The 18,260-nt window shown below is 43.3% G+C and overlaps 1 protein-coding gene across 17 annotated transcripts in view; it reads right to left on the bottom strand.

The window, feature by feature from the left end:
* The window catches only part of WDR19 (WD repeat domain 19), a 92,350-nt gene that overhangs the window by 19,303 nt on the left and 54,787 nt on the right, over positions 1-18,260 (bottom strand). For 11 of the 17 annotated variants that reach the window (XR_014812318.1, XR_014812321.1, XR_014812320.1 and 8 more), the window contains exons 22-29: positions 17,787-17,927; positions 17,625-17,707; positions 17,061-17,144; positions 15,405-15,551; positions 14,954-15,078; positions 11,798-11,910; positions 9,175-9,243; positions 2,365-2,442 (exon numbers count right to left, since the gene is read on the bottom strand). Coding sequence is in view for 3 of the 17 variants with exons in the window: in XM_021101109.2 (XP_020956768.2) it covers positions 2,365-2,442; positions 9,175-9,243; positions 11,798-11,910; positions 14,954-15,078; positions 15,405-15,551; positions 17,061-17,144; positions 17,625-17,707; positions 17,787-17,927 (840 nt within the window). In the remaining 14 variants the exon portion in view is untranslated. Of the gene's footprint in view, positions 1-1,135; positions 1,468-2,111; positions 2,443-9,174; positions 9,244-11,797; positions 11,911-14,953; positions 15,079-15,404; positions 15,552-17,060; positions 17,145-17,624; positions 17,708-17,786; positions 17,928-18,260 lie in introns of those variants that run through there. The other 6 variants (XR_014812327.1, XR_014812323.1, XR_014812324.1 and 3 more) reach the window with 5 other exon arrangements.

The raw sequence follows: 18,260 nt of genomic DNA, 5'->3' as shown, positions 1-18,260 counted from the left end.
GGCGTAGGCTGGCTTGCCCCTAGCCTGGGAACTTCCATATGCCATGGATGTGGCCCTAAAAAGAAAAAAGAAGAAGAAAAAAAAGAAAGCCAATGAATAAAGAATTATTATTATTATTTTGTCTTTTTGCCATTTCTTGAGCTGCTCCCGTGTCATATGGATGTTCCCAGGCTAGGGGTTGAATCGGAGCTGTAGCTGCCAGCCTACACCATAGCCACAGCAACACGGGATCCGAGCCACATCTGCAATCTACACCACAGCTCACGGCAACGCCATATCCTTAACCCACTGAGCAAGGCCAGGGATCGAACCCGCAACCTCATGGTTCTTAGTTGGATTCGTTAACCACTGAGCCATGACGGGAACTCTAATAAAGAATTATTTATCAACTATTTATTTAGGGTTTAATATGTGCCAGGTAGTATACTAAGTACTTAAGAAATAACAATTCATTTAAATCCTCATTCTCTCCCTGGGAGGAAGGCCCAATTATATACTAATTTCATTGATGAGAAACCAAAACGCACCAGGACCCCTCCAGAGTCCTGACTGAACTGCAGAGGTCTGGCTTCAGAGCCTGTGATCCTAACCCTAGATCATAGGGTACTGGGGTGCTCAGTCCGTAGAGCCCTCTCTCATGGGCTTGAAATGGGAAGGTATTCTTTTGCAATGCACCAACTTCACAAAATTTCAAAAAATTTTACACCTATATAAATTTCTCTGGCCTTTAATTTTTTTTTTTTTTTTTTTGGCTCATCTTCCATTCCTGTTTTCTTTGAACAATTTCATATAGGTGATGCTGGTTTCCTGATTATTAGGATAGGTGGATATAAGGTGAGGTGGTTGGGCCGAGTTTAAGAGCCTGTGCCCTTTGGCAGGTTGACAGCCTCCCTGGGTCTCAGTGTTTTTATCTGTAAAACACAGGAAAGGGACTCGGGGATTAGGATGGCTGCGACCCTCTCTGGCTGTGACATCCCAGTACCTTGGATCCAAATCAGTTACCGTGGCACTTTCAAAAGCACTGGGGTGAGGGGGCACTGACCCTCCATGCAGTTGAAAATCAGTGTTTAATTTATCGTCGGCTTCCCAAGTCCCCAGTTCCTCTGCATCCTCGGATTCAACCAACCTGGGAACGTGTAGGACTGTAGTATTTACTGTTGAAAAAAACCCATGAATGGGGGGACGTGGGCAGTTCACATCCATATCGTTCAAGGGTCAGCTGTACTTGAGTCCTTCGCAGGTGGGTCCCCTTAAACACTGAAGCATCAGGGGAAAAAAGGCTCGGCGGGGGCGGGGTGCAATCTCCAAGGAGTCTGTTGTCATCAGGACTGAGAGGCGACCAACTTGTGCACAAAATCCAAGAGTCACATATTTTGAAAATATGTTCTTTGTGTGTGTTTTAGGGCCGAGCTTGGAGCTTATGGAGGTTCCCAGTCTAGGGGTCTAATTGGAGCTGCAGCTGCCAGCCTACACCCCAGCCACAGCAACGCGGGATCCACGCCACATCTGTGACCCACACCACAGCTCACGGGAACGCCGGATCCTCAACCCATTGAGCGAGGCCAGGGATCAAACCCGAATCCTCATGGATACTGCTCAGGCTTGTGACCGCTGAGCCACAGGGAAACTTCCTGAAACTATGTTCTTAATGATTTATTTCCACTTTACATAGAGTGAGTTATTTTCATGCTAAACAGGATTTTTATTGATTCTCATAATTTCTGAAATATGAAGAAAAGTACACTGATTTTTAGGAAGTAGTGCTGACTCAGACTTCCAATAAGCACTTTCGTAGTGCCTGAAGGAATTAAAACTCTGTAACTTTTGAGAAAAATTGTGGGTGATGAGGACGGTTACCCAGTGGGTGTGGCTGTTTCACAGAGGGTGATGCCCATTTCAAAGAGGGAATGTCGGAGTTCTTGTCGTGGTTCAGTGGTTAATGAACCCGACTAGGAACCATGAGGTTGCGGGTTCGATCCCTGGCCTCGCTCAGTGGGTTAAGGATCCGGCATTGCCGTGAGCTGTAGTGTAGGTCACAGACAAGGCTCGGATCCCAAGTTGCTGTGGCTGTGGTGTAGGCTGGCGGCTGCAGCTCCGATTCGACCCCTAGCCTGGGAACCTTCATATGCCGCAGGTGCGGCCCTAGAAAAGGCAAAAATAGAAAATAAATAAAAACAAAGAGGGAATGTACATAAATATCTAAAATGCGGGGTCTGTCTACATGACCTGACGCTGCACCCAGAGAGGAAATTTTGTAAGTCTCTGATGCAAAAGCCATAACGGGTAAAAACAGCAGAAGAAAAAGGTTTTCTTAACCATACGTAAGACACTTCAGAATGCCCGTGGAGAGAAGAACCCGAGTACCTTCGGCATGCCATCACTCTCCCCCATAAGGTGGTCTATCAGCTGACTGGTCAGCACGTCATCCTTGGCTTGACCAACCTTTCAGGGAGAGAAAGAAACAGTTAAGTTCAGCATCTTAAACCTAGGAAGGGGGGATGGGGAAGGACAAATAATCTTCCGCTGAGGAGATGGAATTTCTTAAAGTGTGTAAAAACACCTATAGTCAAGTGCCTGAAACAGGATCTAAGTGCGGGGTCTGTCTTCATTCATTTGCAGCATCTCCATGAACAAAACCCATCCTTAGAAGCTACAGCTTTCTAAGTTGCTATATCAAAATACTGCAGTGCTGGAGTTCCCACTGTGGCACAATGGAAATGAATCCGACTAAGTATCCATGAGGATGTGGGTTTGATCTCTGGCTTCGCTCAGTGGGTCAGGGATGCGGCATTGCTGTGAGCTGTGGTGTAGGTCGCAGATGTGGCTTGGATCCTGAACTGCTGTGGCTGTGCTGTTGTGCTGCTGTAGCTCCAAATTGATCCCTAGCCGGGGAATTTCCATATGCCGCAGGTGCAGCCCTGAAAAAGTGAAAAATATATACATACATACTGTAGTGTTATTTTGACACACAGAGAGAATATACTTGGCTGTTTCAATAAAAACTTTCTTAGGATAAATGACTGTGACACAGAGGGAGTAACAGCTTGAGCACAGGAACCAGGCCTTAAGCAGCAATGTCCTGCCCAGTGCCTCCTCTCCAGCAGTTCCCCGGGGACACATGCCCTCTTCTGGGATGGTCCCAGAGGAGGTCAGGGAGCTGGAAATGTGGGCTGGAATCCTGGAGAGCACTCTGGCCTGGAAAGCTACATTTGCGAGTCATCTCCATAAAGCTCAGAGTTAAATCACCGCTGTCTGGGGAAGTGCTGATCAGGAGAATTCCTTACCAAACTGGAGGACAGAAAGATGTTGGTGTAGTTAGTAGGAACAATTACCAACAAGGTGAGGAGGCTTAAGAGTCTTGCGTCTTTAAAAAAAGGGGGTGAGGAGTTCCCATCGTGGCTCAGTGGTTAAGGAACTGACTTAGTATCCTTGGCCTCGCTCAGTGGGTCGGGGAGCTGGCGGTGTTGCTGTGAGCTGTGGTGTAGGTCACAAATGTGGCTTGGATCCAGCGTGGCTGTGGCGTAGGCCGGCAGCTGCAGGTCCGATTCAACCCCTAGCCTGGGAACTTCCACATGCTGCAGGTGCGGCAGAAAGAAAGGAAAGAAAGGAAAGAAAGGAAAGAAAGGAAAGAAAGGAAAGGAAGGAAGGAAGGAAGGAAGGAAGGAAGGAAGAAAGAAAGAAAGAAAGAAAGAAAGAAAGAAAGAAAGAAAGAAAGAAAGAAAGAAAGAAAGAAAGAAAGAAAGAAAGAAAGAGAAAAGAAAAAAGAGAAAAAAGAGACAGAATGCTGTGATGAAGGCTGAGAGGGACCATCTGAGGAAGAGCCGGAGAGCCAGAAGGAGCCTGGTTTGAAGGGAGTAAAAAATTCACGAACGATGCGGCCTGACAGTATAAAATGCTGCGATGGAACAGAGTGAAGGCTGAGAAGAGAGACCTGAGTTTAGCAAGGAGGAGATCAGCGAGCCCCTTTTAGAGAAGGGTTCGGGGGTGGTGAAGGCAGAAGCGGAGTGCAAAGAGGAAAGCAGCCCCCGCACAGCGAATGGCCTCTGTGTGGTCCATCTCCCCACCGGGTTGGCTCAGGGGATGGTGCCCGGCCAGGGGTCTGTGACTGCCCCCTCTGCCAACATACACACCAAGAAGGTGTTTTAGAACCTGGAGGGTATAAAGGATGGGAATGGGGGTGGGTGAAGGAGGAACGTTTTTTAAGATGGTCTCAGATGATCAAGGGCTACGTCTTCTGGTTGAGAATCAGCAGGTACAAATGCAGAGGCTGTGAAAAGATGCAAGTGCTGAATACAGGGGATTTTCTTTCAGGGGAGGGGGTCTCAAGGTGGAAAGGAGATGAAGGACTGGAGGGTTGGGAAGGAGACTAATATCACCCGCATGGTGCTTCCATTGAGCTGGGGCCAACGTGGGTTCATTTCAGTAACTATTTCCACCTTGTGCCCAACACTCTGTAAAGAGATGGGCTTTGGACCCTGAGGAGCTAGTCCCCCGAAGGGGCTCAACTGCAGCAGTGAGGGAGGTTCCACCCACTTTAACCGGGTTCTGGGGAGGGCGAAATTTCATCCGGAGGTCAGTTCGGGAAAAGCTGTATAGGAAGTGGAGTGTGAAGTGGGTCCTGCGTGAAGAGCAGGCGTTTGAAGGGCAGGGAGTGCAGGAGGGAGGGTGTGCCAGGTGTGGGTGACAGGAGCGAAGGAACAAGGGGAGGGGCACCTCAAGTCCCCAGGTCAAAGTGGCCAGTGTGGCTGCAGCGCAGAGCACAGGCCCAGCAGAGTGTGACGGGCAGTGGGGTTGGAAGGAAGACTTAGGTTTCAGCCCTAGCTCGAGTCCTCTCCACTTGGGCATCTTAGGTTGGTCCTACAGTCTTCCGGGACCTCGGATTCCTCGTCGGTGAAATGGAAGTTAGACTGGATCACCTCCAGAGAGATCTAAGATGCCGTGATCTGTCAAGGACAGCCTGGGAACAAATCGCCAGGCCACCGGAGCTAGGGAATAAAGTGTGTCCAAACTGGACTTGAGAAAAAAAATTACCCAGTAGTGAAGTTCAGAAGAGATCTGTTGGAATGGGATTACCGAGTAATCCCAGTAATTGCATGTGGAATATGAATATGTTGATTTTAAAGACATGTCCCCGACCTTAATAAAATTTAGTAAAATATTCAATATAGGATTGAAGAATACCAATAAAGGGAGAGAAATCTGATAGCTGTAAGGGACATCTAGAGTTGTGTCTGATGTTGCTTCTTTCAACTATTCTGAGAAGTGCTCCTGCCTCCGTGTCAACCATGGGCTTCTAGTGGGACTGCCGTATTTAGAGGACCCTCACTTCCATGGCCACAGAGGTAGGAACGTTTAGGTGGGGGTTGGACCCAACTGGCCCAGGCATGACAGTCCATCCCTGGAATTATCAGCTGACCGAGCCTGAAATGAACACTTGAACTAATCAAGTTGGAGCCCTTCTGGATTTCTGAGTTTGGGGCCAGAGTCCCCATCTCTTGTTGATAGGAAGGTGGGAGGTATACTCCTGGGAGCTGCTGGGAGTCTTGATTCTGGCTTCCTGGAGGTGTAGGTCTTAGAATTTGCTGTGGATGTGCAGAGAAAAGCGAAGAAACCATTTTTTTTTAAGAATAGCCTGTTTTGAATGGCCAGAGAATCATTTCCACTCTTTAATAGTCCCCCTGCAGCTCCAAATTCAGATGCTTTTAGAAAAATTAATACTAATTTTGGTATCACAATAAAAATGTCAACATTCTTCCTGAAAAAGCTTAGAAACACTGATCAGCTCAGGAGCAGTGACTATTCCTAGAACACAAATTATAATCTCTAAATAACATTTCTCACTAAAAGGAATCAGAACTCCTTAGAGAAATGGCTGGTTCCAGAGCTCGGACAAGAAATACAATCTGGGAGCTCCTTGGTGGCTCAGCGGATTAAGGATCCAGCACTGCCACTGCTGCAGCTTGGGTCCCAACCATGGTGTGGGTTCAATCCCTGGCCTGGGAAATTCTACATACTGGGTGCGGCCAAAAGAAAAAAAAAGATAAAGAATGAATGGGGAGTTCCCGTTGTGGCGCAGTGGAAACAAATATGACTAGGAACCATGAGGTTGAGGGTTCGATCCCTGGCCTCGCACAGTGGGTTAAGGATCTGGCGTTGCCGTGAGCTGTGGTATAGGTTGCAGACGAGGCTCGGATTCTGCGTTGCTGTGGCTCTGGCGTAGGCCAGTGGCTACAGCTCCCATTAGACCCCTTGCCTGGGAACCTCCATATGCCACTGATGTGGTCCTCAAAAGACCAAGAAAAAAAGAACAAATGGGATTTGTAATATCTTGTACCTGCAAGGAAACTGTCAAGGACTAATAGGACTATGTTAAAAAAAAAAAAAAAGTCAAAAGTAAAGGGACAATTTAGGCCTCAAAAATAGTATCAACTGCAATACACTGAAATACATGAACTACACTAAAAATCCATGAGTTCATAATGAACAAAATCACCTCATTAGTTACTTTTGGAGGATGTCAGGGAACCAACTTATTGTTCTGAAATCTAGTAAATAAAAACAAAAAAATAATCACGTATTTACCTTACTTTTCCTTTTCAGGGTAACCAAATAGCTGATATGGAATTCAAAAGGAATGAAAGAATGAGAATATCTTTTTGCAACCCCCAATGAAATAATGGCTCTAGGTATTAAAAATTAATTGGCTGCTAAAATCACTAGGTGAAAGACTGATGGGAATCCTTATAATGACCGCATCAAGCTGAACATACCTCCATGCCCACACCCATTACTCATTTTTTTTGGAGAGGGGTGGGACATATGGAAATTCCCAGGCCATGGACCGAATCTGAGCCACAGCTCAGACCTATGCCCCAACTGCAGCAATACCAGATCCTTAACCCACTGCGCTGGGCTGGGGACAGAACCTGCACCACAGCAGAGATACCACCAGATCCTTAACCTGCTGTGCTACCGTGGGAACTCCCCCAATAGTCAATCTTGACACCATAAAAAGTGAAACGATAAAAATTATGGGCTGTTATGGACTGAATGCTTATGCCCCGCCTCCGCAGGAATCAAATCAGCTGGCTCCTTGATCTTAGACTCAGCCTCCAGAATTGTGAGAAACAAATTTCTGTTGTTTAAGCCACCCAGTCTGTGGTACTGTGTTAAGGCCACCTGAACTAAGATGCGGGCTGACTGACGTGATGAAATAAGAGGTCCATGGCATTATCTATGAGGTTGTGTTTCCAACATTATCAAATCCACATCTAATTGAACATCATATTTAATTACTAGTTAGCTGGATACGGAGGAGGTAGAGAAATGAGAATGCAATCAGCTAAATCTAAAAGATGTCAGGAATCTCTCAAGACAAATAACCCATTTTCTTAACAATAGATGATAAGAGGGTAAAGTGAGAGGGGAAAAAAAGGAGAAGGGAGAAGAAAGAAGGAAGAAAGAGGAGGAAGAAAAAGAAAAGAGAAGAGGAGCTGGAGGGAGGGAGAGAGGGAGATGGGGAAAGAACAATATCTTGATAAAAGGGACTTAAGGCACTTTTATATAAACTACGTGCACTGAAGGACGTTATTTGGATATGATGTGAATTCACCAAGCGTGAAAAAGCATTTAGGCAACAGGTGGGGAAATGTGAACTGGTTCAGAGGGACAATATCAGATGACTTCAGGTGACAATATCAAGAACGTATTGTTGGAGAATCTGGAGCCACAATACATCATTGCTGGGAATGTAAAATGGTGCAGCTGCTTTGGGAAATGTTTGGGCAGTTCCTCGAAATGTTATTCACAGACTTAACATATGGCCCAGCAATTCCACTCCTAGGTATATACCCAGGAGAAATAAGAACACATGTCCCCACGAAAGCTTGTCCACAAAGGTTCACAGCAGCATTATTCATAATAGCCCCAAAGGAGAAACAACCCAAACATGTATCGGCTGATGAACAGATGAACACAATGTGTGTAGCATTCGATGAAATATTATTGGGCCATAGAGGAATGAAGTACTGATACGTGTTACAACAATGCATCTATCTGACGAAAAGATTTGAATCCAGAATATGTAATAACACAGTCATACAAATCAGTAAGAATGAGATGATACAATTAAAAATTAGGAAAAAGATCTGAACATAACTTCATAAAAGTGGATATTCAAAAAACATATGAAAAAGTGTTCCATATCATTATTTTTAGGAAAAAAAATGAGATACCACTACACACCTATCAAAGTAGTTACAATGAAATAGACGAATAAGCATTGGTGAGGTTGGGGACCAACTACACTCTTTTACAAGGTTGGTAGAGTGAAACTGGCACAATTACTTTGAAAAAAATGTTTAGCAACATCTACTCTTGCTGAAAATATGTACCCTATGACATAACAATTTTACTCCCAAATACACCCAACAAAACTGTTTTATGTCCATCAAAAGAGATGAATAGCTTTATTGCAACTTTATTCATAATAAGCCCAGACTGAGACAACCCAAATATCCAGACAGAAAATGATGGTGAAGAAATTGTGACAGTCAAAGGGTGGAATACTACACAGCCATGAAAAAGAATGACCTATTTCTACACTTGATAACACAGATGCCTCTGCAGACTTAACTCTGGCTGAAAGAAACTGTACACAAAAGAGAACATATGTACGATTTCATATATGGAATTCATAAAAAGTAAAACCACTCTAAAAAGGATAGAAGTCAGAATTGTGGCTACCCTTGGTGAGGGGCACTGATTGGAAGGCAACATGAATGGGCTTTCTGGGGAGCCTGGTCTGGGTGGGAGTTACACAGGTGTACACCTATGAAAAGACAAACTGAGTTGTATACTTAGGATTCATGAATTTTACTGTATGCAAATTACACCTAAAAGAAAATCCAAAAGTTCTTATCTTTTAGAGACAGGTTTTATATCCACAAGTGAAATGACATGATGTCTGTAATTTTCTTTAAAATAATATAGGGAGAGAGGGTGGGGAGTTGAATAAAAGAAGATTGGCCATGTATTGACAGCTGTTGAAATGAGGTAACAGGTACCTGGGAGTTTGTTACACTGCTTGGTTTACTTTTGTAAATGTTTGGAAATTTCTTCAAAAAGTTTTTAAAAATTAGCTTTCTTAAATGTTTCATTACAGAGTTTACTTACAGTTTCAATTGCCATTTCTAATGCAGCATTATCTTCTGAGTTTGGACATTTCAAGAAGTGTTTAAGTGCCTGAAATGAGAATTGTATAGCAATTGATTTACAGACTGCTTTCATATTGGGAAAAAAAGCTTTGACACACACAAAGTAACTGGCTTGTGAAAATATATTCATTTTTTTTTTTTTTGTCTTTTTGTCTTTTGTTGTTGTTGTTGCTATTTCTTGGGCCGCTCCCGCGGCATATGGAGGTTCCCAGGCTAGGGGTTGAATCGGAGCTGTAGCCACCGGCCTATGCCAGAGCCACAGCAACGCGGGATCCGAGCCGCGTCTGCAACCTACACCACAGCTCACGGCAACGCCGGATCGTTAACCCACTGAGCGAGGCCAGGGACCGAACCCGCAACCTCATGGTTCCTAGTCGGATTCGTTAACCACTGCGCCACGACGGGAACTCCTGAAAATATATTCATTTTAACCATGAGTTTACACAGTGCTGGGACTTAAAAAAATATATACTTAAAAGGTTGAGTGTATGAGTTCCCTAGTGGCCTAGAGGTTAAGAACTTGGTGTTGTCACTGCTGTGCCGTGGGTTGCTGCAGTGGCTTGGGTTTGATCCCTGGCCTGGAAGTTCCCATGGCATGACAAAAAAAAAAAAAAAAAAAAAAAAAAAAAAAAAAAAAAGCTGTGTGTAGTTTAAAAAGTAGAAGTATCCAGTTGACACTGTGAATAATCTAGTTCTGATATCAAATGAAATCAGAATGAAAAATGTGCCCTCTTTCAGTAAAAAGATTTAATTATTTTCATTCATTTATTCATGCAACAAATATTTACTGACAACCTGCTACTCTGTATATTCGTCTGTGCTAGATGCTGTGGAAAATACCAGGAAGGACAGTACGTGAACTGTTTTTTTGTAGCAGGTTTAGTCTAATTGGTGAGATCTAGGTGATGTGACAATAATACAAGGAACCAATTATTTTAAGCCATAGCTGTCTAATCCCGAACACCATATCACCACACCTATGAAGATGCTTAAAGCTATAAAAGCTGGAGTTCCCATCGTGACTCAGTGGTTAACGAATCCGACTAGGAACCATGAGGTTGCAGGTTCGATCCCTGGCCTCGCTCAGTGGGTTAAGGATCTGGCGTTGCTGTGGCTGTGGTGTAGGCTGTTGGCTACAGCTCCAATTGGACCCCTGGCCAGGGAACCTCCATATGCCGTGAGTGCAACCCTAGAAAAGACAAAAAAAAAAAAAGTTATAAAAGCTTAAGAGACAAATGGGGGAGTTCCCATTGTGGTTCAGCAGGTTATGAACCCAACTAGTATCCATGAGGATGTGGGTTCGATCCCTGGCCTCGCTCAGTAGGTTAAGGATTCAGCATTGCCACAAGCTGCAAGGCAGGTCCCAGATGCGGCTTGAATCTGGCACTGCTGTGGCTGTGTTGTAGGCTGGCAGCTGCAGCTCTGATTCAACCTCTAGCCTGGGAACTTCCATATGCCACAGGCATGGCCCTAAAAAGCAAGGAAAAAAAAAAGAAAAAAGAAAAAAGGAGAGAAACAAATAAATGGGAAGTATTGCCAGGTTTTTAAGTATAGTTGATTCACAATGTTGTGCTGATTTCTGCTGTACAGAGAAGTGACTCAGTCATATTTTATATATATATATATATATATATATTACATTATTTCCATCCTGGCCTATCCCAGGAGATTGGATATAGCTCCCTGTGCTGTACAGTCAGACCCTGTTGTCTATCCAGGTGGTTTTATGGGCGCTCTGGGGAAGAAAAGATGATTAAACATGAGGATGATCTGGGAGGAATCACAGAAGAAAAAGGACTCGAAGATGAACAGGTCTGTGGTGGGGTCGGGGGGCGGCGGGCACAGAAGAACCCGGAGGGGAAAGGCTGGCGGGAGGGCCGGACTCTTCAGTGGAAAAAGTGAGATGCCAGCCTGGCAAGTTCAGGCTGGTTGGTCAGTTGCGGAAACTCTCCCAAGGACCAGCTGAGGCGTTTACACTCAGTGCCTAGGAGGCCAGAAAAGCAAACTGGTGGCCTGAGGCCAAATTCGCACACAGACCTACTTCTCTGGTCAGTGAGATGTTCTCCAAACATCTGGGCCTATGTTTTAAGACTGACCCAGACTTCGGTTCCTGGTGAAAAATCCTCTGACCTGAGAGGAGGGGGCCCCAATTCCTGAGAGGCAGCCGATGTCATGCATTCCCGAGCCTGTCGCACAGCGAACGCACAGCCCTACCCCACGGGCTCCCATGTTTGACCACCGTCACCCCCGCTTTCAGGGCGCTTCAGGGGAACAGGAGAACAAAATGAAGGATGCATTACTGAGAGAGAAGCTAAAATAAAATAGGAAACCACTGCAATAATCTAAAGTGAGATGACCCAGCTCTGGATTAAGTTGATGGTGGTTAGAACAGAGAGAGCGAGCTGTGAGAGCGGTGACCCAGAATGTGACAGGGGGTCGGGTGGGGGTGGGAGAGAGGAGAAGGCTTGTAAGGGAGAGTCTGAGATTTCAAATCCAGGTGTCTGGGAGCTTAATCTAGTCTAAGGAATTTCCTCTCATAACCCCTGTGGAGTCCAAAGTATGTTTTCTTGGCGAATACTCACTCGTGCATACTGGCCACATAGCAAGAAGAATTTTCCAGCCTGAAAATGTCTTTTTTCTCCTTCAAAATATAAGGCAATGCTTTGATAATCCTCATTAGTAGTGTCTCCAGAACCTACAACAGAGATTCGCTGAGTAAAATATTCTGAGAAAAACTTGTTTACCTTTTATTGCTAACCTAAAAATAAGACCTAGGATTTCCCTGGCGGCTCAGTGACTTAATGATCTGGTGGTGTCACTGCTGTGGCATGGATCTCAGCTGTGGTGCGGGTTCAGTCCCTGACCAAGGGAACTTCTGCAGGCCATGTGTCAGATACCATCATCAGTGTCAGTTTTCACCACAAAACACGTTCGCCATAACAACAACCCCACGAATCAACTCTGTTTCATCTTCTTTTCACACAATCAGGAGAGGAAATTAGGAGGCTTTGTAAGAATCTAGTTCATAGTTTGACATTACCCTTAGCGACATTTATCTTTTTTTTCTTTTTACTTGCAGCATATGCAAGTTCCAAGGCTGGGGTCCATGTGGAGCTGCAGTTGCCAGCCTACGCCAGCCACAGCCACACTGGAGCTGAGCCACATCTGTACCTACCCGGCATCTTGCAGCAATGCTGGATCCTACACCCAATCAGCGAGGCCAGGGATCAAACCCACATCTTCAGAGAGCGAGCATCAGGTTCTTAACCCACTGAGCCACAATGGGAACTCCAACTTTTATCATTCTTTAAGAGTCTAAATCTCATTTCCCTTTTTTTTTGGTTGTTTTTTTAGAGCCACACTCGAGACATATGGAGGTTCCCAGGCTAGGGGTTGAATCAGAGCTACAGATGCCGGCCTACACCACAGCCACAGCAACGTGGGATCCAAGCCATGTCTGCAACCTACACCACAGCTCGCGGCAATACCGGATCCTTAACCCACTGAGCAAGGCCAGAAATAGAACCTGAGTCCTCATAGATTCTAGTCGGGTTCGTTACCCACTGAGCCACAAAGGGAACTCCTCAATCTCATTTCCTTAACAACAGGAACAAGCCAGGATTTTCCTAGTTTCAGAACAACCAGGAGCAAAGTTTAACCATCGTGCAAATGTAATCCATCTCCCTTTCTCAGCAATGCCTGGCTTAAACAATTGTTTGTACGTGTTTGTCAGACAAGGAAGATGATATTCGAGTGGACAAGAGATACCATTTAAAGATAATCACTGTTTTCCCTTTCTTATGGTTTTTCTTTTGGTTTGAGGCCTAAACATATGAAGCAGCTACTGAGACCCCAAAGCTGCTGGAGTTCCAATGCATCGTTTACATTTACCATGGGAGCTGGAGGCCCAGGAAGACACAAAGTTGGTAAGAACAGCCCTGTGCCTCCAGCTCAAGGCAGATAAGGAGCTGATAAGAGAAGGTGGTAAAAGAAAGGTGAAGAAAAGTATGTGTTATGTTTTGGAGTGCGTGTGTGCGTGCATGTGCGTGTGTGTGTGCGTGTGCGTGCGTGTGTTTTATAGGATAAGCCACATCCTTGTGAAATTAGACAAACAGAAATGCTTTAGCATGATAATGATCTACAATGTTAGGACAGAAAGGTCATCTGTCAAGTTAAACATTAATAACTGCAGTGTTGCTCTTCTCCTTCTGTTCTTTCTCCAGCTCTCTATTGTCTCTATTTATCGGAATGACTTCCTAAGATGTTAGAAGAGGCTTTTTACCTATTACTTCCCTTGAAGACTGAAAAAAGTTCCCATGAATCCTACCATCAATTCTTACATTTTGTAAATTAAAAAAAGGACAAATATTATAATTCCACTTATATGATGTACCATGAATAGTCAATTTCATAGAGACAAAGTAGAACACTGGTTACCAGGGCTGCGGGGTGAGGGGAATGGGCGTTACTGTGTCCTGGGTACCAAGTTTTAGTTTAGGATGATGAAAAAGTTCTAGAGACAGATGTGATGGTTGCACAACAACGTGAATGTACTTAATGCAACCAAATTACACACTTTAAAAGAGGCGAAAAGGGTACATTTATGTTATTGTACCACAGTAAAAAAAGAAAAGTCACACCACGAATAATGTTATATATAGTCCATAAAGTGAAAATTATTTCAGTAGTTTCTTTTCTTTTTGGCTTTGCTGGCAGCATGTGGAAGTTCCCAGGCCAGAGACTAAAGCCATGCCACAGCAGTGACCCAACCTACTGCAGTGACAATGCTGGATCCTTAAACCACTTTAAGAGAACTCCAGTAGTTTCTAAGGATAATTACAAACATGGGAAGAAAACCTATAAGGAGATATTATCAGAATATACAATTTTCTTTTGGACTTTCAAAATCTTTAAAAAATAAAAATGGGAGTTCCCTGGTGGCCCAGTAGGTTAAGGATCTGGCATTGTCACTGCTGTGGCACAGGTTCATTCCCTAGCCTGGGAAGTTCTGCATACCATGGGCATGGCCAAAAAAAAAAAAAAAAAAAACTTTAAAAATGACATCTTGTGGGGTTAACAGATGCAAACTATTGCATTTGGAGAGGATAAGCAATGAGATCCTGCTGTGTAGCAGTGGGAACGGTGTCTAGTCACTAGTGATGGAACACGATGGAGGATAATGTGAGAAAAAGAATGTATATATGTATGTGTGACTGGGTCACTTTGCTGTACAGTAGAAATTGAAAGAACACTGTAAACCAACTATAATGGAAAAAAGAAAAACCATTTACAAAATTAAAACAATAAAAATGACGTCTTGTGTATATCCCTCTTCATCGAATAAATCCTATATTTTTAATTTATAATTCAATTTTAAAAATTTATGAAAACATTTACTTTTTCAAAAATCTGTCTGCCTTTCCTATTACTTTCATTTTAGAATCCTGCTTTACCCCTGGTCGATCAGTAGCAGGATTTGGGAAATCTGGCCTCTTGTGGAAGTCACTCCAAACACCTTAATTTTTGAAAATGGTCTTAGAATTCCATCTCACCTTTTAAGGTGATAGGAGGGATCTTGAAACTGAACAAGTAACATAGAGCTACACGTGGGTCTGTATATAAACACTCTGTGCACATGGGTGTGGATATACTGTATAATCTGATCATTAGATCCTAAGGGTCAAGGTGTTTCTATGATAAAATCTTTAAGAGAAATTAGGGAAAACAATGATATTTACCAATAACATCCACATAGATTTCCATTTTGTTGTGTTGCTGAGCCAGTGTGAAAGCTTCATTATTACATTTGGACATGACAAGAAACTGGATGGCAGACCCATAGTCACCTAGCTGGAGAAAAAACCTGAAATAAAGTACTTTAATTAGCTTGACTCAGTTAAGAGAAGCTTGTCATTTACAAAAGAAAATCTTTTTCGACCATAAGAAATCATTTAAAGAAAAAAATGTATTCAGTCAACTGCAGCTCTATACTATATGCCCGTATTTGGAAAATGTTCTCTTAGACACTGACCAAAACAAGCAGATTTTGAATGTAAACACTTACAATTTTTTTTAAATAGAAAAGAATAAATATTTCCTTTGAATTGATTTATTTGATACTAAAGGGAAGTGGTGGCTTTCTTTTAAGGCTATCTTTGGAAATCCAAAAATATGAATGCACTGTGTTACCTGGCTACCATTTTGGCTCCATCCAGGGACTGGGTCTCTCTGACAATCCTGACAGCCTTTTCGGGATTGTTGAGGTGATCCAGGTAGATGCGAATTACACTGTTCCACTGCTTTGCATTCTCATAAGCCACAACGGCTTCTTTGTATCTATAAAAGACACTTAAGTCAGACTAACTTTCTTAACACTGCCACACTTGCCGGATCAAATGTCAATAAATGTTTGGGACACTTTTCTCTTTTATTGATGGTGGTTGCTGCTTTTTCTTGAACTTGTTTCCTATCAGAAAGCATACCAGGAACCATGTCACAAAAATACGTTGTTTCAGATGTTTGATAAACTAACAGTAACATACCAATATTGAATTGTGTTTTATTATCTGAGCCATAGCTATTCCATTTTTTTCCATTTTTGAGTGGAAATACGGTAACAGTAACGTAGGCTTATTTTAGGAAACAGAAAATATAAAACTTTTCACAATTAGAGCTTAACAGTGACATATAAAATCTTTGTGTATGGACCTCTAGATGGAGCTCAAGGCTTCCGTTTAGTTCTCATAAGCTCTCCAGCTCTTTCCATCTTTACAGGACATTTAGTGCATGTCTCTACTTCTTTTTTCTTTTTTGTTTTTTTTAGGGCTGCACCCAAGGCATATGGAGGTTCCCAGGGTAGGGGTCGAATCAGAGCTGCAGCTGCCAGCCTATGCCACAGCTATAGCCACGCCAGATCCAAGCCGCATCTGTGACCTACACCACAGCTCATGGCAACGCTGGATCCTTAACCCACTGAGCAAGGCCAGGGATTGACCCCAACCCATGTCCGCATGGATACTGGTTGGGTTTGCTACTGCTGAGCCACAATGAGAACTCTCTGGATCTCTATTTCTTAAGGTTACTCTTCTAAAAATGGAAGCAAATAACCTTTAAAAATCTCTGAATACATATTGCTCAGTAACTCTCAAAAGGCTTTAGAAATTTATGGTCCCATTAGTCATGTCCAGCCAGTATGTTCTGACAGAATGGTTATTAGTGTAAAATAAATCTTCTCCCAAAGTGACAGGTGAAAATGACATGCTGTTGCTTTAATTTAATTACTCTTAGTGAGACAGAACTTTTTCATGTTTACATGAAATGTAATTTCATAACTGTATTTCCTTCTCTGGGACTCTTTGTCTTTAGCCCGTTTCCTCCCAGTGCCTTTGAATTTCTTACGTTAATTGCAGGAAATCTTGGCATGTTTAGGATATTGACTGTTCATAACTATATTTTAATACTGTTTCACAGCTTAAATAGTGCAGCCATAGGTGTAGAATTCCTATTTCTTCACTTTTCTTTTCCTCTGTGTCTGTAAGTTACCCTCCTTAATAAAATGACTATTGCCTAACTTCATTTTCATGCCATATTGTATCAAAATTTCAACTTCCAATATTTAATCCTCAAATAAAAAATGACATAGTGAGCCCATCTCTGAATACCTAGAGGATCAACTGAGGTACATCAAGTATGGGAAAAATTTAATAGTCTGGTACTTCAGGCTTGGTAGGGGGCAGAGAGGTTTTCTTTCCCTGCTTTGTCTTTCCCAGAGGGTTGCAAATAAAATAGTCCATTTATAAAATACTACTCTTTTAAGCTTGTATAAAATTGAGAAAATGTACGAACCTTCCATCTGCTTCCTTAGCTTTGGCAAATTGCAAGTGAATCTTTGGAGAAGACACGTGAGGCAGAAGCTCACCAACTTTTGCCCTAGAAAGGCAGGTTTAAGAGACTAATTTCAGCATTACGTTTGCTTCAAAAGTAGCTTCCTACTGTCAGTTGTTAGTTGTTAGGAGTCAAAAGACAGTTATCATGATCTCTAAAAAATCTTGGCCCTTATAGGTAAAACATTTAATTGCTTTTTCCCCGGCGCCCCCCCTCCCCGGCCCTACCAGCCCCCTCTCTGTGGGAAAATGAAGGTCAGTTCATTAACCCTTGGAGGCAATAGGGCCTTTTTGTTCTAGTAATTTATCTGATCAGGGATTTCCCCATATCAAACCAGGGGAATGCACTGCTCTTTGGAAAAAGAACTGTTAACAGGAACTCATCTAAGAAGAAGAGGAGATGGAGGAAGGGTCTGGATAGAGGCAAGAGGTGGAGAGGTGTGAGGAGCAGCGAGGAAACCAGTGGGGTGATCACTGACACACATGCATTTCCGCACCTGCGCAGAACAAATTTTAGCAGTCTTACCAATTCTTACAGCGGATGTAAACAGATGCTGCTTTGTCATAGTAGAGACCTTTTTCATACAGCTGAGCTGCTTCTGAAAATTGCTAAAATAATACAAGATTATCAAAATGCAAAATTTAATATGTATGAGACCCCATGAGACTTATGCACAAAAGAACCGACCTTCATATTCTCCAGGATGGCACCACAGTCTCTTTTAAGGACCCTGCTGGGATGTTTGAGCGCCTGGCTAACCCCTCGGCGGATGTCTCCCATTCTTATGGACATCTGGGCGATGCCGGCCAGACACACCTCATCATGCTCCTGTAATTAGAAGGCGAGTAACTAACAAATCAGACCCTAACTTAAAATGATGTATTTCAGCCAAACGATTAAATCTAAGATAAGCCCAAAGCTTATGGTTTACTTTCACTAATCTTTTCCAAAAAAAAAAAAACTCAAGATTTTGAAATAACACTGAGTCTTCTTAAAAAATATCATCTGTTGTGGAGTTCCTGTTGAGGTGCAGCAGAAACAAATCCGACTGGTATCCACGAGGATGCGGGTTTGATCCCTGGCCTCGCTTGGGGGGCTGGGGATCTGGCGTTGCCATGAATAATGGTACAGGTTGCAGGAGTGGCTCTGATCCTGCATTGC

The sequence above is a fragment of the Sus scrofa genome, chromosome 8 (genome assembly GCF_054392235.1).
Source record: "Sus scrofa isolate SSC_HxYL_T2T_F1_AM1 chromosome 8, Sscrofa_HxYL_maternal_Yorkshire_Landrace_v2.0, whole genome shotgun sequence".
Lineage (NCBI taxonomy): Eukaryota > Metazoa > Chordata > Mammalia > Artiodactyla > Suidae > Sus > Sus scrofa.
The sequence above is the reverse complement of the archived record's forward strand: the minus strand, read 5'-3'. Positions and strand labels throughout refer to the sequence as shown.